This window comes from Crinia signifera, chromosome 2 (genome assembly GCF_055691185.1).
Source record: "Crinia signifera chromosome 2, ASM5569118v1, whole genome shotgun sequence".
In the NCBI taxonomy this organism is placed as follows: domain Eukaryota; kingdom Metazoa; phylum Chordata; class Amphibia; order Anura; family Myobatrachidae; genus Crinia; species Crinia signifera.
Genome location: NC_139218.1, coordinates 333,226,191 through 333,251,336, shown reverse-complemented (window position 1 = coordinate 333,251,336; position 25,146 = coordinate 333,226,191). Strand labels below are relative to the sequence as shown.

At 46.3% G+C, this 25,146-nt stretch overlaps 1 protein-coding gene across 1 annotated transcript in view; it reads left to right on the top strand.

Annotated features, from left to right (window-relative positions):
- Positions 1–4,579: 4,579 nt before the first annotated feature.
- Positions 4,580–25,146, top strand: part of BIN2 (bridging integrator 2) — a 41,333-nt gene continuing 20,766 nt past the window's right edge. Inside the window, exons 1-5 of the mRNA XM_083169454.1 lie at positions 4,580–4,698; positions 11,825–11,905; positions 13,457–13,511; positions 22,812–22,906; positions 24,999–25,094. Of these exons, the coding sequence (XP_083025580.1) occupies positions 4,621–4,698; positions 11,825–11,905; positions 13,457–13,511; positions 22,812–22,906; positions 24,999–25,094 (405 nt within the window). The 5' untranslated portion in view covers positions 4,580–4,620. The remainder of the gene's footprint in view (positions 4,699–11,824; positions 11,906–13,456; positions 13,512–22,811; positions 22,907–24,998; positions 25,095–25,146) is intronic.

Sequence of the window (25,146 nt, the reverse complement as noted above, 5' to 3'; positions counted from 1 at the left end):
GCCTTTAATACGAGAGATGGTCATTACGAATGTTTGGTTATGCCATTTGGCCTCAGTAATGCTCCTGCAGTTTTTCAAAATTTCGTTAACGAGATCTCCAAGACCTGTTGTTATGGTTTCGGGTGTGCACCCGCAGCCGGGACTGCTGTTCAGGACAGCCACGGCGGGATCCTACGCTACCTCTGTTGACCCTCTGAGTAGGGTGACCGGCTCCTGCAGGAACTAGGCTTCAAATAATTACAGGGCAAAAGAGAGCACAGTTGTCACTTTATAGTAAGGTATACAATTTATTAATAGCACATAAAAATGGCTTATATAAAATATAACATCTTAATACACACTGACATTTGCCTGGCACATTGGTTAAGGTCACCACAGTAATTAGCAGTTATTATTTAGGAGTCTATTGTCTCTAATGCAGCCAAAATCTCACCAATGCCGATCAAAGTCGTCTTTGATTTTGTTGTATGGTAGTACAGGTGTTCCCAGTATTGTGGTAATGCCTCCAAATAGGTGGTGTACACACCAGGCGATTTTCCAATTTATTAGGGTCCCAGTACTGATATCTCGGTACTTGTGTAGTTTCACGGCGCCAGCTTCGCTCGCCCACGCTGCGGGCTCGCCACGCTATGTAAAATCAACTCCGTGCCAACATGGATAGTGGGGGTATGAACTATCCACGTTGGCATGGAGTTAAGTTACTTTATTTAGATAGTTTGCCGGGCGTACAAACCGGAAGTAGCACGGCGCCATGCTGGCGCCGTGAAACTACACAAGTACCGATGTCTCTTCTGTTGGTAATTGATATTCAAATATTCGGGGAGATGAGAGGGGTGATGGAGGTGTGTCTACTTTGTATATTTGAGGAACTAGGCTTCGCCTGTAGCCGCCACGTTTGAAAGGGTGAGTTAGGCCCGCCCTAGCTCCGGTGCAGCCAGGTATTAAGTACAGACAAGGAACCGGGGATCCCCTCAGGGTACAGCCAAAAGGAAAAACTAACTGAAGAATACTAACTGTAATTAAAGAAAAAAGGCAACTTGCCGTTACTAGCTAACGCGGCTAATAGCGCCAGCAACCTAGCCGCCCACCAACCGCGACCACGTTGCATACACAATAGAAAATACACCACACCAAAAAAGCACATGACGAACGACACGCCAGGACACTAAACACAGAATAAACTCCCACTGGAAACATCCAGTCGGGGAAAACTGAGGGCACAGCAACTGCTGGAGATTACCCCCTAAACACTGAATTAGGGGAATGGCAACAAAGGAAAAAATGCCCAGGCACCTTGCTAGAAACAAAGAACCAGGTCCCCAGAAAGGGGAACTTACTGCACCAGGAATGGACTGCCAGCCAAGAGGTGACCACCAAGGGAATTCCAGCAGCAGACAGGCACTGGAGCAGGAACAGCTGAGATCAGGCAGGTAGACAGCGTCTGGGTGGAAGCTGACAGACAGGACTCTGTAACTCAGGGGAGGGGAACCTTTTTTGTGCCAATGGCCATTAGTATGGGGAAAAAGTCCTTTGGGGGCCATATGTAAAAATGTCTCTTACAAATTGTCCTGCTGCAGCCGTCCCACGCTCCGGCGGCTGCTGCTGAATAGGACTGACAGTGTAAGGCCAGTGGCGGAACTACCGTGGGTGCAGGGGGTGCAGCTATGAGGCCAGGTGGCTGAGGGGGCCCGATAGACAGCAAGTACTCCCCTGCACAGTGCTTAGGTTTTTTTATTTTTTTAGGGTGCTGCAGCCATCTGTTCATTCAGCTGCTCGCCGGAGGGGAGAGCAGAGCAGAGTAAGGAGCTGGGCGGGGGCGCTAGTCCAGAAGGGAGACTGTGAGGGAAGAGGGTTTGTCTGCCTAGGTCAGCACGGCAGTGGGACTGAGTGACAGTGAAGGGCAGCTGGGGGATGAATCCCAGTGATGTGCGATGGTGGCTGTGTCCATAGAGAGGCACAGCCACTCACCACGGCCGCTAACGCCCCCCCCCCCCCCAGCTGCCGCCAATACCTTACTCTCCCCGCCGCCTACGACAGCCCCCACTCCCCTCCAGGCTCCTCATTGTTCCAGTCCCCAGGAAACGCAGATACAAAGCTCCTGAGCTTCAGGAGACCGTTGCTACTTCCAAGTTCCGCCCCTAGTACTGTCTGTCTCTGCTCTGCAGATCGGGGACTGAGTCTGACAGGCAAACTTGTAGAGACATTTGCTGCTGTCAGTGAGTGAACTAATCACTCCTGATTGTCTGCCGTCCGTGAGCTGTGATTTACTTTAGGAAAGCGGCAAATTCAAAATGCTGCTGCGCTGTCTCTACAAGTTTGCCTGTCAGACTCAGTCCCCGATCTACTTGACTCAGAGTCAGAGCAGAGACAGACAGTCCTAGTGGCAGAAGTGGCACCGGTCTCCTGAAGCTCAGGAGCTTTGTATCTGGGTCACCAATCTCCTGCTGTGCCCCCTTGGGGTCTTTGGGACTGAGACACAGTCCCATTTATCCAACTCCTGATGGTGGCCCTGTAGCAGCACGCACACCTGCCCCCCCCCCCCCCCCACTCCTGCTATTGTTACATTATTAAATGGAACCCTATGCTCCCACAGGCCTCTCGTACTCCCACACTTGTAAAGCAGCCGTGGTGCCTGAGGAGCAGCGTGGGACAGAAGAAGAAAGAACATTGGTAAGTTTGTAATTGTCACATGTGTAATGGCATTGCGGTGTGTCGCATAATGTGTAATGGGCTTTGCGGTGTGTCTCATAATGTGTAATGGGCTTTGCGGTGTGTCTCATAATGTGTAATGGGCTTTGCGGTGTGTCACATAATGTGTAATGGGCTTTGCGGTGTGTCTCATAATGTGTAATGGCATTGCAATGCGTCAAATAATGTGTAACGGGCTTTATGGTGTGTCTCATAATGTGTAACGGGCTTTGCGGTGTGTCTCATAATGTGTAATGGGCTTTGCGGTGTATCGTGTAATGGGATTTGCAGTGTGTCGCATAATGCGCGAGGGGATTTGTGCGTTCTTTATGTGTGCATTCTTTATGTGCGCATTCTTTATTTTGAAAATATCTATTAGAGGGACACATTTCTACTGTTGACACTAATGGTGGCCACACACGGTGCGATGCGCACTGGTAGAGACTTCAGTTAGGGGGGGCCCCATTATAAATTTTGCTATGGGGCCCACAAAGTTCTAGTTACGCCCCTGTGTAAGGCTGTTGTTAATGAAGAGAAATATCGCGAGAACTACCAACCTCTCACGAGAATTCCCCTGTACTTTACTCCCGGCAAAACCGCCGGGCGGGTGGAAAGGCCACTCAGACCGGCTATGGGTGGCCGCGTATGGCCCCGGGGCCTGAGGTTCCCCACCCCTGCTGTAACTGAATGAAAGCAGGCTGGAACTGCCAAAGGCCAGGAAGGCTGTACTGGGCTAAGTGCAGGGAGAAATGGACAATTACCAGCAAACGGCTGGTGAACTCCAAACAAAGCAGTACCCAGACAGGTAACCAGCTGGGGATTGGAAATAGCAGCTACCTGCACAGGAAACAGGAAGCTGGTTACTGGAAGCTAGAAGCTATCACTGGCAGAGCATTGCAGGAGTCAATGCCTTATGAAGGGCTCAAGGGCTCCAGGCAGCTCCCAAGCTGTACTAATGAGCTCCTTACCTCGCAGGCCTGTGAATAAATTAAGCTCACATAATATAGAGCTGTAATGGCACAGACCCACCACTGGAGGCCACCACAGAGCCAAATGCCAAACAAACACAAAACAGAACTATGCCATCAATCCTGGTTCCTAACACCTGTTATATCATGCGGTAGTAGTGTACCTGGATGACATCCTGATTTTCTCCAAATATTTGACATCACATCAGATTCAAGTAAGAGAGGTTCTCCGGAGACTCCGTAGCAACCGCTTATATTGCAAGTTGGAAAAATGTATCTTCGAAAAACTTTCGTTGCCTTTTAAGGGTACATAATTTCTGGAGAGGGTCTACAAATTGACCTAGAAAAGTCCAAGCAATCCTGAACTGGTCGCAGCCATCCACTCTCAGAGCCATACAATGCTTCTTGGGGTTCGCTAATTATTATAAAAAATTCATCCGAGGATTTTCCACAATTGTGGCTCCTATCATTGCTCTAACAAAGAAAGCAGCTAATCCAGCCAATTGGTCCCCAGAAGCCATAATGAACAGGTCGGAAGGATGCGGACCCATCCCCTCGTGCCGCTGGCACACTTGAAATTAACAATTTTCTTTGGGAAAAAAATGGATCTTAGGATGAGGGGTAAAGGCCCTGGATTTAAATGGTGCGTCCCTCTGTTGTGGAAAACATAATAATGCAAAGATCAACTGATGCTACAAAGGGCTTTATAATCTTGCGGTGAATTATAACTGATTTCTATATATATTGCCATCACATAATGATTAAGTGTGCTGTAACCGGGTGTTCTCACACAGGCTAACTTCAAGTGTGTGACAACGAATATGCATACGTCTGGAGAAAGAGGTGTAAAAAGTGAAGTGGTTTAAGAAGTCAGAGCGGAAGAAACAAGCTTGGGAGGAGCTGACACTTCTATTTAACTGCAAAGTCCCCACGCAGACTTTAGGAAATCTGTTACCAAACTACTATGGCAGAAGCCAAGCAAGGAGGAGCAGGGGTCTTTGCTAAAAATGTCCAGAAGAGACTCTCTCGTGCACAAGAAAAGGTACAGTACAATTGTGAACAATTGCAAAATATTTCCAAACCTAGTGATATGAAACAGGATGCTTGCACTGTTTCATATCACTAGTAGTAGTGACAAATGTATTGTTTAATAGAGACAAATGGCTCATCAGTAAGGACCACTATGTGTTGTTTTGTCACACAAACTGCAGTGTATAGGCAGCGGAGCTTGTTTTCTACAGAAAAGCAGTGTGTGGCAAGACTGCTGTGGTTTTAGTGAACAATAACGTACGGCCGTATTGCTTGGATTTACATACTGTAAGTCCTCTTCCTATAGCAACGAGGCAAGACCAAACAGGCAGGAGGTGCTGTCACGTCAAAACTACTATCTGAGATAACTTTGCATTTTAACTTGAGGGATAAAATTGACAATAGGGATATGTAGTCAGTTAGTCTTCTACTCAATGCACACTCTAAAGATTACTGGCGACCATTTATTAGATATCCGCTGTTATGATGTTATCCCTTTATTCCCACCCACATCCCCTATAGGTTTTTATGAGGGATGTCATGCTGTCAGCTTTAAGAATATGCCGAATGCATATCACCATCTCTAAATAGCAGTTTTCCATTGAAGCCTATTGGCTACACATCGCGGAAGTAGTTCTGAAATGGTTCCCCAGGAATCCGCCACCAGAAATTGGCAATGTGCATAGCGGTCAGCGTGGACCACACATGCACAGTAGCCCCCGCACCACACTAAGGAAACATATATAAGGGGTATTCAATTAGTCATTGTTTTTGGCTACCCGGAAAAAACAGACTTTCCCTATTGTCAGTTTTATCCCTTAAGTAAGTTACCTCAGCAATCATTCTCATACCTCCTAACTGTCCTGTGACAGTCCTGTTTTTGGGGATTGTCCCACCCATAGGTATCCGCAGGTATGTGTGGGCATGTTGGGTTCTATTCACAAGAGACAGAGGGACTGGGGGCATGGTCAGGAGTTACAGAGCGCCAGAGCCGGCCCTAGCCTAAATGACTCCCTAGGCAAGATTTTGACTGGTGCCCCAGAGCACCGCCACTAGTTCCGCCTCTAACCCTGCTCCCCTTTCCCAGCACCCCTCATCATAGCAGTCATCATTTTGGTGCTCCTACCCACAATATTTTAAATAGAAACAGTGCACACATTCGGTGCGCAGCCCAAACAGGGGTGTGTTCTTGCTGGGAAGGGGCATGGCCACACAATAGTACCCCCAATTAAAATTATGCCACACAATAGTGCCACTTTATTCATATTATATCATGCGATGGTGTCCCTTATTCACGTTACATCACACAGTAGTACCACTTTACCTTATGTACATTACTCCTCATATTATTCACATTATACCCGTAGAAAAAAATCCTGAGAAAATATTGTATTTTAAGCACCTCCATGACCACACTGCAACCCATCACAAAGCAGTGTGTGCTGGGCAGAGGAGAAGAACTGCAGCTGCTGTTGTCACTTAGGGGGAGGGGTCCCGGGGCCCCCACTGGGTCCTGCCATCAGACTTTGGCCTGGGTAATTTGTACCCCATTCCTTTCCGAGTTCTCTTTAAACTCCTCACCACCACCTACAAGGCTCTCTCCTCCTCCACAGCTCCCTACCTCTCTTCACTGATCTCTATCCACACTCCCTCCCGTCCTCTTCGCTCCATCGCTGACCGCCGACTGACCTCTCACCTAATCACCTCCTCCCACTCCCGTGTCCAAGATTTCTCTCGCGCTGCCCCCCTGCACTGGAACAACCTCCTGCCACCCATCAGGCTATCTGATTCCCTTACCTCCTTCAAGCGCTCCCTCAAAACCCACTTTTTTCGACTAGCCTATCCCTCCTCCTAACCTCTTTTGATCCTCCTATCCTGCCTCCGTTCCCCTCCGTTCCTACTTATCCTATTGTATTTCGTTCGTCCACCCACCTATTTTTAGTATGTTAACTCTTATGAGCAGGGCCCTCCTTCCTCACGTACTCACCCTACCTCATTACCTCACCTGTACTCCTGTCCTGTTCTTCCCTTCCTCTACTTCATCTTCAGTCTCCTTGACAATTTTGACACCTACTTCTGAACTGATGCTGATTTTAGTTCTACCAGCTATACCCCTATTTATACTGTATCTTTCAACACACCCTGTACGTTACCTTGTAATTTGTTTGTTTTTTTGTTTGCTATGTACGGTGCTGCGGACACTTTGCGGCGCCTTATAAATAAACGTACTACTACTACTACTACCCCCTACTCCTTTCTCTCGGCACCCCTGATAATACCACACAGTAATGCCCCTTACACATGACACACATTATTAATGTCCTTATAACCATAATGCCCCTTACACATTATGCCAACCTTTATTAATGCCCTTCATACACATAATGACACACATAATGCCCCTTACACTTATGTCACACATTATTAATGCCCTTATACACATGACACACATAATGCCCATTACACATATGCCGAACACTATTGCACAACCTACCCACCCGCAGACAGCACTCACACAGCCGCTTACACTGTGACCTCTGCCTCTGCTTGGATACAGATGTTTCCTTGTACATCTTGCCTCAATAGGCCATGCAGCTCCTGGCCAGTTCTGCTAACGTTGGGTGCATTTTTTTGCAGAAAATTCATCTTATTTGCATTGTTATGACCAGCACACACAAGGAGCTTCCGATGATTAAAATGATATGCGGCATGGCTATATTCTGTGTGCGACTGTGGCTGTACCTGCATACGGAATGCTATGTTACAGTGATTTTCATGAATACACTATTTCATATGCAGATACAGCCTCACTCACACACAGAGTATAGGCATGCTGCATTTTGCCTATGCCTAAGGCTGGCTCTGCAGAGCGCTGGGCCTGCCTCCACACTGATGAAAACGGGAGGTGCAGCAATCCCAGAGTGAATATCCCAGATGTTGGGATAATCATACTTTGTATATGCTTATTCCTGGCTATTTGCATTATTTCTCACATACTCTACATTCACTTGCTCCAGGATCTTTGTTGTAGGGTTATTCCGGTTTATTGGGAGCATAGTGGCGCTGATTATCTCTTCATTGGTCTATCATAGTGCAAAAAGGTCATAGGACGCGTACCGCCGCCGCTCGCCACGCTTCGGATTGGCGTTGATAGTGGGGGTGGCGTTGACATTGGGGGTGCATTTAACATTGTAAGCACCCATCAGGGTGCTTGTACAATTAAAAATTGAATCACATCGCATGCGATGCGATTGTGTAAGATGCACTTCGATCAAAATCGGGGGCGCCGTGCTAGGAAACAAGTACCCTATTTAATTATACACACCCTCCAACATGACCCATTCCATTAGGTACAAAATGCTCTGTTCCTGGACTTCCGTGCCAGTGGCAGTTACAGAGGTTGGACTCCAGCACAGACCAATATTCAAAAAGGGGAGCCACACCTACTACCACCCAACACATCACTGTCCTGGACTCACTGGCAGTTGATGTGACCCCCCTCTTTGAATATTGGTCTGTGCTGGAGGCCAACCTCTGTAACTGCCACTGGCAGGGAAGTCCAGGAACAGAGTATTTTGTACCTAATGAAATGGGTCACGTTGGAGGGTATGATTATATAGGGTTCACATATATAACAGCATTTAACAGAGAATATTTTAGCCATTTACATCAATGCTGTTGGAGTTTACTATCTCTATTCCCTACCACACGTACATACACATTCACTCTAGGGTTAATTTTGTCAGAAGCCAAATTAACCTACCAGTATATGTTTGGATTGTGGGAGGAAACTGGAGTACTCTGAGATAACCCACGCAGGTACGGGGAGAATATACAAACTCCACACAGTTAGGACCATGGCAGGAAACAAACCCTTTACCTCATTACTGTGAGACTGTGCTGCCCAGGCAATATATATAAACCATGTGTAAGGGACATTGATGTAGGTGTAGTGCAGTGCATAGGGGTTATATTGTGTTTTGTAATGCAGCCTGTAAGAGCCATAATTGTGGAGGTAATGTTAAAAGTATGAAAGAAATAAAATTATATTCATCATTGTCATAAAGCTTGGCTTTGCTATTATTTTAATAATTTCCAAAAAACAAGTCTGTACCTTAATCTATTTCAAATTACATAGAAAAGCAGTGTATCACAAATTTGGGACACACACACCCACACAGTACATTGTGGTTAGGTTTTAACTTCCTCTTCACTATAAAAAAATATGTACGTACAGTAAGTGCAGCATAGCAGGAAGTCAGATAGTAACAATGAAGATGCAGCTTGACTTAAAGTTGACCTTTATTTTAAACTCCATGGGGGAGACGTACTAAGTACTGGCATATCTAGTGGCCTGATTCGAGTTGATTGCAAATGCAAAATGTTTATTAAATTGGCAAAACCATGTGCACTGCAGGGGGGGACAAATGTAAAATATGCAGAGAGAGTTAGATTTGGGTGAGTTATTTTGTTTCTGTGCAGGGTAAATACTGGCTGCTTTATTTGTACACTGTAGTTTAGATTTCAGATTTAACATCCTCCATCTAAATCTAACTCTCTCTGCACTTGTGATCAACTCTGAATCAGGCCCCATAATGGATGCAAGGTGTGTGGGGCACACAGGCCCCAGGGTTCTGGGGGGCCACCACACCGCACATCATCATGCACCCATTTATCTATACTCACCTCTGTGTTGGTCTGGTGTCGGGAGAATAGCGTCAGAATTCACTGAAAAATGGCCACCGTATCCATTTTGTGGTGATTCGAGCATGTGCAATATAGCACACATGCCTACAGTCCAGTAATAGCTGGGAGGCTCACGAAAATCATGTGTCCCTCCCACCCCCCTTGGACGGTAGGCAGTTGGAGAGAGCTAAAGCACTTAACATTAAGCTCCTAACTGTCATGTTACAAGCTGTGTGTGAAAAATTATAGTTAGTTTATGTTTTTTATGGTATAGCTGATGGTTTTTCACTCTAAACTATCACTCTCCAAGGTTTAGTAGATCTCCGCCATGTAAGATGCATTCATTTAATGGAAAAAAAAGGGGGGTGGTGGAGCGCTAGTACAGTATTAATCAAATAAACAATAATAAATATACTAAAGTATAATAATGAAGAGCGATCAATCAGTATAACAATATTTATTAGGTAAAAAATAGATACAAAATATACAGTACTGGTAAAGGTAATGCACCAATATTGTTATACTATTGTAAACCCAATTGGTCGCTCTTCATTATTATACTTAAGTATATTTATTATTGTTTATTTGATTAATACTGTACTAGCTCTCCACCTCCCCCTTTTTTTTTTTTCTTTGTGTGAGCAGCTGGCCAAGCACCCCAACTGTAGGCGCCCACCCTCCCCTATTTTTAGGGGAAGAGTTGCCTTTCTATCTTGCATTCATTTAATAGCCATTATGGATTGAGAGCGGTCATTGTTATATCTGGACCGATCCTCCCGCCTGCTCCCCTCTCCAGTCAAAATACACACCAATAATGTCACGCATCTGCATGCATTGCTGCTGCAACAGGCACAGGAAATAAAGAAGGAAAGGGTATAGCTGGCATGTCACCATACTCCCAACATTAGTGGCATTGGAGCGGGAGTCTTGCGCTCATAGAAGGGGCGTGCCTAAAATAAGGAGCGGGACCTTGCAGTCAGGGGGCATGGCCTACAAGTGCTGTAATCTGATGAGGCCACGGCCCCCTTTTCCACACTGTGGGGGGGGATACATGGCCAGCATTCTGAGAGCTGCTGGCCATGTCCTCAGCCCCTCTGTCTCACTGAATAGACACTGTGCGCATGCTAAGCAGAGCAGCAGTTAGCAGGGGGACTCCCAATGTGATATGATGTCGGAGAGAGGCAGGGCCGTCTTTTCGTATGGGCTTAATTGGCACTTGCCCAGGGACCCCAGGTATATCCTGATAGCTGAGGATCCACTTTTTCCAGGGATACCAGAATTTTGAAAATCGGCCCTGGGGAACTGGAGATATCCAACTTCAAAGCAGCAGTCTACATCTGACCTGTTAATTGCAATTCCCAGTCATATTTCTCATGTTCTCTCTGACATAGAGTTTTTCTGAGAGTATATTCCAAATGCTGGGTCTCTCTCCTTTCTGTCGACACTAGCGGCTTGTCTCTATCATGCCTAGAACCAGAGATATCAGCCTTCCAGCAGCCGGTCCTTGCTCCAGCTCCAAACGTCTGGTGTACAGTTTTATATTTTTGTCAATGGATTGCTCTGGCTCCTGATCTCTGATCCCCAAGTTCCCAGCACCTCCTGAAAGTTGGGACTCTAGGTTTTTATACTATTGAAGGCTAAGAAATCTATTTCCAGATAATGTCGATATCTGCAGTCAAACAAGCTGCACTTCCACCGGAAAATTACGAATATTAAGCCCACTCCATTATCCAACTCTCCACTGCGTATAAAACCTCCCTGGAAGTCATTTACAAGGGACCCTTCATTCAGCTCAGTGCCCCCTTCTACACATTAGTGTTCTATCTCCCACCACCTGTGCAGTAAAGGAGTAATTAGCAGAAGTTACTGCTCCAGGTCCTACATGTTGAATGGAAGATAGAGCACACCCTGCCTCCCGTGGGACATCAAAGCTTCTGCTGATAGCACCCCCCCACCCCTAGGAGGGGAGAATGGGTAAGGGCCCCAGTGCATTGCTTTGCCCAGGGGCCCACACTGCTGTTAAGACGGCCCTGGAGAGAGGAGATGGTGTGAAACTGTGCTCATGAATCGATGGTGAGAGAGAAGAGCAGAGGAGGTTGTAAAAAAAAAAATAAGCTAAGCAAGAGAGACAGGAAATACGTGGTAAAAACATGCATGAGAGGGTGTAAGGTTATTTGTAAATGTGGGTCAACAACAGAAAGTGAGCACATGTAATAGGAACTGAGGGGAGGTCACAAACAACATAGTAGTAACGGTGCTTTTCTTACAAAGATGTTTACAAATTCAATTGGATACATTTTACCAACATTATATCATAATGAGAACTAGACCTCATTCATGTAGTATATCTGTTTGATTTCAAATGGATTATGGATTATTCTCTACGCGTAGACAACTGGCTGTATACAATGAGTGGAAGCTGGTATATTGCAATGTTTTCCTTCATTTTTCAGGTTCTACAAAAACTGGGACGAACCATTGAAACCAAAGATGAGATGTTTGAGCAGTGTTCTAATAATTTTAATGAGCAACAGGTAAATGTATCAAATCCAAAGTAAAATGATCTACAATGCCTATGTTTTGTATTCTCTAAAGGTCCATACACACTGAGTGATAATGGCCAGTGTGTATATGGACTACGATGATGAGGAAAATCGCTGGGCTGAAACACGCTCAGTGCATACACACTGCATACACACTGAGCGTTGTTCGCACTTCCCTGCGATTTTTCCTTAGTAGCTCTAAGGACAGGAGGTACTGTTAGAAGTCGCCATGTGACGCTCCGGACACACAGCTCTCGGCTGTTGCCTGGTGACCAGGATGCTGCGTCTCTTCCAGGTACAGCAGCTGGCAGCATATGTCTGGTGTCTGACAGCGTAGACGCTGCAGTGCCGGGGATCAGCTGATTGCTTAGCAACAGGGATGCTAGTGTCTGAGGACGTTCCTCGTTGCTGGCCAGCTGATTGAGCAGGTGTTTGCCTCAGGGTGTGCAGCGATGCAGTTGCATACCATTTAGTCATTAGGCAGGCACTTTAGGGAATGGGTGCTCTCTCTTTTAAAAGTACTTCCTGTACACAGAACTTTGCTGGTGGTAATCTCTGTGTGCTGAATACTCTGCCTTGATGAGACCTAGTCCTGTTGCTCATTTGCCTGCCTGTGTGTACTTTTTTCAGTATTTATTCCTATATAGCTTTCATTTGTGTCTTGTCCTTCTGAATATATAAATCAGGGAGGCTGAATTCCCTGATTTATACTGTATATTCAGAAAGAATTAATCCAAAACCCCATCTCATATTAGATTATATACAAGGGTTACATGTTGGACCGGGCAAGCCGCAACTAATTAATCAATCTCATAGTGTGTGATAAAAGAACTGCAAATTGGGTTCCTCCTGGGTCTACATACACACCAGGGGATTAATACAATACACACAATCCAATACTAAGGAAATTGTACCTCGGGGGCACACTGTACAAGGATTCATATCCTTTTTTATAATCACCAGTCTCGTGTTTATATGTGTGTTTGTGTGTATTTAATTTCGCAACCTTTTAGAAAACTTTAAATAAAAGTTATATTTTATTGTACATTTTTTCTCAGGTGCACCAACCAAAGAAATTCTGTTTCTTTCTCCTTTTTTGTTCTTAATATGTGCTCACTTACCAATACCGACAGTGGTCCTGGTCATTTGTGGTAAGCTTACACTGGCACCAGTAGCATAAGTCCTGATGGCATCCAAGTACCAGTAGGCATATAAAGCCTTATGGGAACATGGCTATTATAGGAACAAAGACCGGCTAGTGACCTCTGTGAGTCTTACTACTGGGTGTACTGGGGCGACTGTCCAGACAGCTGCCAAGTACCACCTTCCCAGGTTATCCAACACTTCAAGCCAGCTTTATCTAGTCTTCTAAGGTACTCCCACTCTGGATCATAACAGGTACTGGAAGGGTAGAGAGCTCAAACAGATGGCAGCACTGTACATCTGCTGTTTGTACATTGAAGATCATATATATTACAGCACCAGTTATTCCTTGGCGGTCTCCCATCAAAAGCATTATAACACTGGTTCCTCTTATTTCAGAATGAAGGTAATAAATTACACAAAGACTTAAAGTCTGCTTTAAGTGCTGTGAAAGGTAAGACCTAACTCTTAATCATATCATTAACCCTTTGATTGCCAACATCATTGAGAGATGTTCAAGATATCTGCTTAAAATGCCAGCGTCGCTCACATTTGTTATATAAATTATAAAAAATATTGAGTAAAAAAAGATTATATTTCCTATATACGGTAAGGTAAACATTTCAGGCCATTATGATAAATATGAAAGAAAACTAACCGAGGTTAGTGTAGAGCGCTTGTACCAGAGTGGGTTTTGTCAATAAGCTGCTGCTTGTAGGGAGTAGTCAGCTCCCAAATGAATTAAGGTTAAAAAAAGAAAAAGGAAAGCAGCGCTGGTAAAATTAAATATGCATGAGGTTTAAATGAAGTATAAACATATTAAAAAATCACATATAAACATATAAACATAGATTTGGATAAAATAATTTAAATGGACCCAAGTTTGAATAGTCACCAATTAGTTGAGAATGGTAAGTCCTGCTCTGATCTTGGTATAAGGGTTTTTTGGGGAGTCCGTATTAGCCAATGATGGTATCCTGTAGATGTTATGAAGTGGACTTGACCGATGGCACAGTTGGAAATTAGCCCAATCGGGAGTCCTCACTACTGCGAGTGACAGGTGTCCAATTTCTGATGGCAAGAGACTTCCAGAGATGAAAGGAGAAAAAAACGATCAGATGGATAAGCAGGTGGAGCAAGTCCTTAGTGTCACACCAGGGGGCTTAGTCGACAAGACTGAGACCTCTGGTGGGGACCTGGACCGGTACCTGAACCGGGGAGGTTGGAGAGGACCCTTGCGCATGGACTGCGCGACAGTGCACCCAGAGCCAATAAGCAGTCAGAGGTAAAATACAACCGGAGTTTATTTGCAGATGGTTGTAATAATGACAGACAGTAAAGTATGCAGGAGAAATAACAGAGTTCATGCAGATTGCAATACTTTACAGATGTGATGTGATGTGGGATCGATGGTGGAACATCGGATGTGAAGACTGTGGGTCCGGAATGACGGACGGAAGACTTGAGCTTGACTGTGGGTCCGGAATGACGGACGGAAGCAGGAGATCCGGAATATCGGACTAGCGATGAAACATCGATGGTGGATGATGCTGGAGCATCGGAAGGACCAGAGTCCCGGAGCTAGGCTTGGTCGCTGGGCTGAGAGGCAGGATCACAGGCGGTGGAATAACCTGGACTTCACAGGAGATGGAACAACCTGGAACACACTGCAGCATGGAAAACAACACCAGCAGAGAAATACACTTGCACGGAGACAAGGACAGCTGACCATACACTGGAGACAACTGAAGCACTAGCAATGGTTCTGAGAGCTCCCAGCATACTTATCCCCACTGGGTGGCCAGGATTGGCCAAGGAAGTATGACAGGGAGATCAGAACCAACAGGATTGGACAGCACAGACATGTGACTGGAAAGAACATGGCAGCCCCCATGTCTGCTATGGCGGGAAAGTGTGTTTGTGCACACCATGCTGGATACTGGGAGCAATGGCGGCGGACAGGCGGATTGCCGTGCACTGGGGACTGTCACTGGGAGACAGGAGGCCGGCAGAGATGACGTCTGGACCGCAAGCTGAACCTGCGGAGGCACTTAGCCGGTAAGAAAGTCTGTCTGACAGCTCGGATCGTGACAGCACCCCCCCCCCCCCCTTTAAGGGTGGCCCCAGGACACCTTTTAGGCTTGCGGGGAAACTTGGAGTGGAACGCCCGGATGAGTCTGGGAGCATGGACATCGATGGCATTGGTCGATGATCGCTCTTCGGGGCCGTAGCCCTTCCAATCGATCAGATATTGCAGACGACCATATCGGATGCGAGAGTCCAAGATTTTACTGACCTCATATTCTGTTCCACGCTGGGTGCAAACCTTAGGAGCCTTGGGGAGCTTGGAATGAAAGCGATTCAGAACCAGCGGCTTGAGCAGCGAAATGTGGAATGTAGCTGGCACTTTCAAATAGGGCGGCAACTTGAGCTTGTAAGCTACTGGATTGACGACTCGCTCAACTGGGAAAGGACCAATATATCGGGGAGCGAACTTCATCGATGGCACTCTCAATCGAAGATTCTTGGTTGATAACCAGACACGATCTCCTGGACAGAGGGCTGGCACAGCTCTGCGTTTCCTGTCGGCAAATTTTTTGTACCTGCTTGAAGCCTTCAGAAGTGAAGAACGAATGAGCTTCCAGGATTTGACGAATTGCCGGATGGTCGTGTCGACCGCTGGAACAGAGGACACAGGTTGCAGAGTGAAGTCAGGAACTCGAGGATGAAACCCATAATTGGCAAGGAATGGAGTGACATTTGATGAAGAATGATATTGGTTATTATGGCAGAACTCTGCCCATGGAAGGAGTTGAGCCCAGTCATCTTGGGAAGAAGAGACATATGTGCGGAGAAATGCTTCAAGGTCCTGATTCACCCTCTCCGTTTGGCCATTGGTTTGAGGGTGGTAGGCTGTGGAAAACTTGGTACTTGTGAGTTATCCGGACGCCCGATTTTAAAATCGGGTCGGATCGGGACATCGCATCGCATCGCATGCGACCATCGGATGCGATGCGATGCGATGCGATGACCCGATTTTTCCATAGGAATCAATGTTAAAATGGACTGAGTCCATTTTAACATGGAATTCAATGGGAAAAAGGGGTCCTTTTCATACCCCTACTATCCAAGTGGGCATGGAGTTGGATATAAACCTGTGGCGAGCGTAGCGAGCCACCGAGCCCGAAGCGTGGCGAGCGTAGCGAGCCCCGCGAGGGGACACGGAATACCGTCCCCTCGCGGGGCTCGCTTCGCTCGCCACGCTTCGGGCTCGGTGGCTCGCTACGCTCGCCACAGGTTTATATCCAACTCCATGCCCACTTGGATAGTAGGGGTATGAAAAGGACCCCTTTTTCCATAGGAATCATTTTAACATTGATTCTTATGGAAAAATCGGGTCATCGCATCCGATGGTCGCATGCGATGCGATGCGATATCGCATCGCATCGCATCGCATCTGATTGTATGCCTTAACTTAAGGCATACAATCAAAAAATCGGGCGTCCAGATAACTCACAAGTACCGAAAACTTTAACTTGATTTGAAGCAAGGAGCACAGGCTTCGCCAGAACTTGGCTACGAATTGGACTCCTCTATCGGAGATGATTTCAAGAGGCAGCCCATGAAGCTTGAATATCTCTTTGATGAAGAGCTGGGACAGCTTGGAAGCTGACGGAAGACCGGTGAGGGGAACGAAGTGAGCCATCTTGGTGAACCGGTCAACAATCACCCAGATGGTGGTGAACTTGTCAGACTCTGGAAGATCAGTTACAAAGTCCATAGAGATATGCGTCCAAGGACGATGTGGCACTGACAGTGGCATCAATTGCCCAGGAGGAGACTGACGACTGGTCTTGTGCTGAGCACATTTAGCACAAGAGGAAACAAAGTCCTGTACATCCTGTTTGAGGGACGGCCACCAGTAGGACCTGGTGATAAACTCGTAAGTTTTCTGAATGCCTGCATGGCCAGCGAATTTTGAAGAATGCGCCCAACAGAGCAACTTCTTTCTTAGAGCTGGCTTTACATATCTTTTCCCTGTAGGGGGCGTGAGATTTGAAACTCTCGTTGCGGAGAAGGCCACTGGATCAATAATAAAATGTTGATGTGTGGACTTAGACTCACTTTCTTGCTCCCATGAGCGGGAAAGGGCATCAGCTTTTCGGTTTTGTGTCCCTGGACAGAACGACAGCTTGAAACGGAACCTGGAAAAGAAAAGTGTCCATCTGGCTTGACGGGGATTTAAACATTGAGCAGACTTGAGATACAGAAGATTCTTATGGTCTGTGATAATTGTGATCTCATGAACAGCGCCCTCTAGAAGATATCTCCATTCTTCTAATGCCAACTTGATGGCGAGGAGCTCTTGGTCACCGATGGCATAGTTACGCTCTGCAGGCAGGAACTTACGGGAGTAGAACCCACAGGGATGAAGAGGACCATCGGGCGCTTTCTGCGAGAGGACTGCCCCAACACCCACGGAGGAGGCATCAACCTCGAGAATAAAGGGCAAGGTGGTATCAGGTTGTCTTAAAACAGGAGCGGAAGTGAACCTCTGTTTCAACAGATGGAAGGCTTCGATGGCTTCTGCCGGCCACTTCGCTGGATTAGACCCCTTTTTTGTTAAGGCAGTGATGGGAGCCACAATAGACGAGAAATTACGAATGAATTTTCTGTAATAATTGGCAAAACCCAGGAAACGTTGAATACCTTTCAGCGAAGAGGGAATTGGCCAATCTTGGATGGCCTGCAGTTTTCCTGGATCCATTTGAAGACCAGAACCAGAGACAATGTACCCTAGGAAGGGTATAGACTTCACCTCGAAGACACACTTCTCCAGTTTACAGTAGAGATGATTTGCTCGCAGCCGGGACAGAACCTCTTTGACCCAATAACGATGTTCTGTGATGTTATTGGCGTAGATTAAAATGTCATCGAGATATACAACTACATGACGATACAGAATGTCCCGAAAAATCTCATTGACATAGTGCTGGAACACGGCTGGGGCATTGCTGAGCCCGAAGGGCATGACGAGGTACTCATAGTGGCCGTCTCTGGTATTAAACGCCGTCTTCCACTCGTCGCCCTCTCGTATGCGGATGAGATTATATGCACCCCTCAGGTCGAGTTTCGTGAAGATGGTTGCACCGCTGACACGGTCAAACAGCTCGGTGATGAGGGGCAACGGATATCGGTTCTTTACTGTAATGTCATTGAGGCCGCGATAATCAATGCAGGGACGTAGGCCTCCATCCTTCTTCTTTACGAAGAAGAACCCTGCGCCAGCAGGAGAAGTCGAAGGACGGATGAATCCCTTTGCCAGATTTTCCTTGATGTAATTGGTCATGGCTTGAGTCTCTGGAAGAGAGAGAGGATAAGTTCTACCTCTGGGTGGTTCTTTGCCTGGGATAAGGTCGATAGGGCAATCCCACGGTCTGTGAGGAGGTAGGACATCAGCGCCAGACTTGCTGAATACATCTGAGTACTCTTGGTAGGGAAGAGGCGGAAGGTCTGCTGCATCGGCTGAAGAATGACGAGCTGGGAGTACCTTTTGGAGACAGGTACCGGAGCAGGAAGGATCCCAGGAAAGGATTTCCGATGTCTTCCAATCAAGACGAGGATTGTGAAGACAGAGCCAGGGTAAACCCAGAACCAGCGCATGAGTGGCTCGGGGTAAAACCAGGAAGGACAAAAGTTCAGTGTGCAGGACTCCCACTTTTACTGTAAGTGGCAAAGTTCTGCGGGAGACTGTCGCATCAGGAATCCTACTGCCATCCACAGCAGTAAGGAAGACAGTCTTGGAAAGACTTTCAGTGGGTAACCCCCACTTGCGGACCAGTTCTGCAGTAACGAAGTTGCCAGCGGCACCGGAATCAAGAAGTGCGGAGACAGTCTTGAAATGCTAACCAACTTGTAGGGAAACTGGAAGGACACAATCAGTTGCTGATGGAGAGGACTTAATTACTCCTAGCCTACCCTCTCCTTGACGGGCTAGGAGGAGGAGTTTTCCTGACGCTTTGGGCATGCAGAAATTTGATGTGCAGGATCGGCACAATAGAGGCAGAGCTGTGCCAACCGTCGACGTCGACGTTCTCCTGGAGACAAACGGAAACGGTTTATCTCCATTGGTTCTTCTTTGGAATGGACCGCAGGAGCAGTGGGTAAAGAAGGCGGAGGAGTTGGCACTTTAACTGGAGCGCTCTTGTGACGTTCTACAGCCCTTTCTCGGAAGCGTAGGTCTACTTTGATACACAATGATATAAGGTCATTTAGACCTGAGGGTAAGTCTCTGGTAGCGAGTTCATCCTTAATATGATCGGATAGGCCATGCCAGAAAGCTGCGTATAAGGCCCCATCACACCAGGAGAGTTCAGACGCCAGAATCTGGAACTGGACCAGATATTGCCCGACGGAGCGGGATCCCTGACTGAGACGGAGGAGTTCAGTGGAGGCAGATGCTGATCGCCCAGGCTCATCGAAGATACGCCGGAATGTTGACACGAAGTCCTTGTAGTTGGACAGGATGGCATCAGATCTTTCCCATAAGGGAGACGCCCATTCTAACGCTGCTCCACACAGGAGGGAGATGATGTAGGCGATCTTGACCCTTTCAGTAGGGAAGTTGCTGGGTTGCAGCTCGAAGTGAATCTCACACTGATTGAGAAAACCTCGACAGGTCTTGGGGTTCCCATCATACTTGGTGGGGACAGAGAGATGAAGGCGAGGTGCAGCAGCCATTACAGGAGGATGAACTGGACTTGGAAGTTCTCTGACAGGCTCAGGGCCACTGAGAGTGGTCTGTAGCTTATCCAGCCGGGAAGACAGATCTTGCAGACAATGAATCACTTGGCTCTGCGCAGCCTCTTGCTGATCCAAGCGAACAGCCAGTTGCTGTACAGGGCTGGGTGGAGATGCTTGGTTTGCGGCTGGATCCATTTGGCTAGTGCTTACTGTCACACCAGGGGGCTTAGTCGACAAGACTGAGACCTCTGGTGGGGACCTGGACCGGTACCTGAACCGGGGAGGTTGGAGAGGACCCTTGCGCATGGACTGCGCGACAGTGCACCCAGAGCCAATAAGCAGTCAGAGGTAAAATACAACCGGAGTTTATTTGCAGATGGTTGTAATAATGACAGACAGTAAAGTATGCAGGAGAAATAACAGAGTTCATGCAGATTGCAATACTTTACAGATGTGATGTGATGTGGGATCGATGGTGGAACATCGGATGTGAAGACTGTGGGTCCGGAATGACGGACGGAAGACTTGAGCTTGACTGTGGGTCCGGAATGACGGACGGAAGCAGGAGATCCGGAATATCGGACTAGCGATGAAACATCGATGGTGGATGATGCTGGAGCATCGGAAGGACCAGAGTCCCGGAGCTAGGCTTGGTCGCTGGGCTGAGAGGCAGGATCACAGGCGGTGGAATAACCTGGACTTCACAGGAGATGGAACAACCTGGAACACACTGCAGCATGGAAAACAACACCAGCAGAGAAATACACTTGCATGGAGACAAGGACAGCTGACCATACACTGGAGACAACTGAAGCACTAGCAATGGTTCTGAGAGCTCCCAGCATACTTATCCCCACTGGGTGGCCAGGATTGGCCGAGGAAGTATGACAGGGAGATCAGAACCAACAGGATTGGACAGCACAGACATGTGACTGGAAAGAACATGGCAGCCCCCATGTCTGCTATGGCGGGAAAGTGTGTTTGTGCACACCATGCTGGATACTGGGAGCAATGGCGGCGGACAGGCGGATTGCCGTGCACTGGGGACTGTCACTGGGAGACAGGAGGCCGGCAGAGATGACGTCTGGACCGCAAGCTGAAGCTGCGGAGGCACTTAGCCGGTAAGAAAGTCTGTCTGACAGCTCGGATCGTGACAGCACCCCCCCCTTTAAGGGTGGCCCCAGGACACCTTTTAGGCTTGCGGGGAAACTTGGAGTGGAACGCCCGGATGAGTCTGGGAGCATGGACATCGATGGCATTGGTCCATGATCGCTCTTCGGGGCCGTAGCCCTTCCAATCGATCAGATATTGCAGACGACCATATCGGATGCGAGAGTCCAAGATTTTACTGACCTCATATTCTGTTCCACGCTGGGTGCAAACCTTAGGAGCCTGGACCGCAAGCTGAACCTGCGGAGGCACTTAGCCGGTAAGAAAGTCTGTCTGACAGCTCGGATCATGACACTTAGATGTTTGTAGGTGACTCCTGGGGAACAAGATTGGGCCCACTGGGCAGGCACCAACGCGTTTCGCAGTGTTCTTGACAAAGCAGTGAGAACACTGCGAAACGCGTTGGAGCCTGCCCAGTGGACCCAATCTTGTTCCCCAGGAGTCACCTACAAACATCTAAGGACTTGCTCCACCTGCTGATCGTTTTTTTTCTCCTTTCATCTCTGGAAGTCTCTTGCCATCAGAAATTGGACACCTGTCACTCGCAGTAGTGAGGACTCCCGATTGGGCTAATTTCCAACTGTGCCATCGGTCGAGTCCACTTCATAACATCTACAGGATACCATCATTGGCTAATACGGACTCCCCAAAAACCCCTTATACCAAGATCAGAGCAGGACATACCATTCTCAACTAATTGGTGACTATTCAAACTTGGGTCCATTTAAATTATTTTATCCAAATCTATGTTTATATGTTTATATGTGATTTTTTAATATGTTTATACTTCATTTAAACCTCATGCATATTTAATTTTACCAGCGCTGCTTTCCTTTTTCTTTTTTTAACCATTATGATAAATATACATGTTTGCTTGCCAATTTTCACACCTACACTATTTTGACAAATTCACTTGGCACACAAAGGGTTACAATTATAAATATTATAAACAATTAGCAAAATATCTTCAGGCAATAATTAAAAATGACAATTACTACAAAAAGTAATGCTACCATAATAATTTGTATAGTGAGAACTAGCTGTATATAGTTATTTATATCCATTACACTTTTATTTACAGTATCTCTGCTGGAGATATGGAGCGCTAAAGCATATTGGATGGGATGTTTGTGGTATAGAAATAGAAACCAAGGGGGAAAATTACTAAAATGGGAGTTCTATTAAAGATGGGATGTTGCCCATAGCAACCAATCAGATTCTATCCATTATCATCTAGAACAGGCATGTCCCATCATGCCTTGCCACAGTTTTGCTATTAGGGAATGCTAAAACTATGGCAAGGCATGCTGGGATGTGTAGTTTCACAACACCTGGAGGGCAACAGATTGGACATGCCTGTAGATGTGCTAAATAAATAAGAAATATAATCAGATTGGTTGCTATTGCCATCATCCCATCTTCAATAAACCTCCCATCTTGGTAAATTTACCCCCAATAGTCTTATTGTATGAATTCAGTCTCTATGGTCTTATATAACCAATATCTCTCATTTGGTACTTTACCGGACTCCATCTTGTTTCTACAGTATGTGTAATCAGATCACGGAGAGCTGGTTATGGGGTCTATCATGTTTCTTAAATGTTAATTGGTATATTGATTTTACATGTCGATTGTGCTAGGATTGTAGGCAGGGTGTTTATATATAGAATTATAATAAATATAATACAATAAATAGGACAGTCATAATGCATTAAATTGAACCTGTAAATTCTTTAGAAAATATCAAGGAATATTATTACTTATATTTCATTTATATTTCCTAATTCATATTCCCTATATTCCATAATCACTTGTACATATTGTACCTTTTATCTTTCAGCAATGCACGAAAGCTCTAAGAGATTAGCAGAAACACTACATGCCATTTACAGAGCTGACTGGGACGGATACAATGAGCTGAAAGCGATTGTAGAGGTAAAAGGAGTGTGAATGAGCCGTATTATATACAGCGTTATTACAAAAGACATACCGTTTTACAATTTTGGAAATAATTACTATTAAATATAACGACATTCACCATACAGCTTCATAGTTAAACTGAGCAAATTGTAACTACAGAAGGCAACGGTGACGTATGCAGTCAAAGTGTGTCATGCAAGCTGGCCATGAAGGGTATGGGTAAAAACCGGACCAGGACAAGAAATCTGCAGTCCGGAGCTTGTAGCGTCCGTCCCGGGGATGTCCTGTCCGGGGGTGTCCTGTCTGGGGGGGCTGCCTGTGACATCTGTCACCAGGGAGAGGAGGAGGGGGAGAATAAAGCCTCCCTGTATGTTCCAGGCATGTAACAAAAACCGGACGGTCCGGACCATATGGGGAGGCTGTAAACTCCCCATGTCCCTGGTGATAGCTATCACAGGGACCCCCGGATAAGACACCCCCTGGATGGGACACCCCCCGGACCGGACACCACAAGCTCCGGACTGCATATTTTGATGTCCGGTCCAGCGGTCCGGGGTTTAGTCCGGGTCCGGTTTTTACATAGTCCCTGCCATGAACGCTGAGAAGGCTTTCTTTGTAACTAAAATGGGTTCCGTCACAGTTGTTCAACACCATTTTAGAATACGATTCAGGAATTAACCACCAACTACAATTAGCACCAAAAATCTAAAACTTGTGCGGACTGCCAAGCCTGATAAGATGTCAGTATTATTTATCAAATATTCTTCTTCCTTAAGTAAACATATCTTCTCCTTTTTCTGTAATTCTGCTCTGCTCTCTCTTTTAACCTCGGCTATAGTTTTCCTGAAAATTCCCCGCATACAGGCCTTAAAAGTGTCCCCCATTATGGGTGCACTGGCCGAACCCCTGTTCAACTCCCAGAATTCTTGCCATTGAGCCCCCAGATCCACCTTTAATTCCATTCTATGTAGCCAATTAGAATTAAGCCTCCAGAAGCCACATCCCTGGTCACTGTCCAAAGAGAGCTCCATAAATAATGGGGAATGGTCCGAGATGCCTCTTGGTTTGTACTCGATCTTTTAGATTTGAGGGATGAGGCTCCTGGAGACCAGCATAAGGTATATCCTAGAAAAGGCGAGAGATGAGGTGGAAAAGCATGAGAACTGCAAGGTAGATGGATTTCGCTCCCTCCAGGGGTCCACCCATCCGATATCCTCCGTTTTATCTTTTAATTTAGCCCCCGAACATTCCAAGCTAGAATATTAATCATCGTACTTTAGTTAAGGATCTCTGCCAGGTCGCCTTCACGTTCCCCATTTTCCATATCAGGTTATATTGACAATTGAACAAGCGCAGTATCACATCACATAACATATACAACATATTACATACTACATTTAGTCCCTCCCTGTATACCACCCAACCCTAAGCATACTTATTCCCCCAACCCCGCCCCCATCTCCCCACCCCCAAGGAAAAAAAAAGACAAAAGAAAAAGAAACGAGCTCAACCCGATTACCTGGGGGCTAAAAAAAAATAGGCCACCAATTTGCGGGGAGCTCCCTGGTAATAAATTTATAATTTCACAAATGCCTTGCCGTCTGCCAGCTGCCTTGGCCCGGGGGCATAATTGTCCAGCCACTTAGTGGCTTCATGTGGGGTTTGGAAGAATATAGTCTCATTATTATATATCACCCGAAGTTTTGAGGGGAATACCATAGGGTATTTCAGAAGACGTTTTTTAACTTCCGCAAACTTCGCTCTCTCCTTCTGCACCTCCAGTGCGAAGTCTGGGAACACAGAGATGTGGACCCCGTTGTACTCCAGTTGCCGCTTGGAGCGTATTAAATGCAGTATCGTATCTCTGTCCTGGAAATTAAGAATTTTGACTATTAAAGTCCGTGGTGGAGACCCAGGTGGCCTGGATGGCACTGGGTCGTTCAGCACATTATTCATCTTCAGTATGTTCAATCAAAAATGACTTGATATTTAAGTTTGTGACAGATAAAATGGAAAACAGCCTCTATAGAAGCAGTTGGACTAATAAAATGTGGTAAATATGTACATCACTTGTCTTTAGTTTCTAACAAAACTTGTCCCCCTTTAGAACAATGACCTTCTGTGGAGTGATTATGAGCAGAAGTTATCTGACCAGGCTGTGCACATCATGGAGAATTATATGTCTCAGTTCTCTGAAATGAAGGTTCAACAGTACCCATTTTCCTATTTCATATTCTGTCTTTGTTTTATTGTCA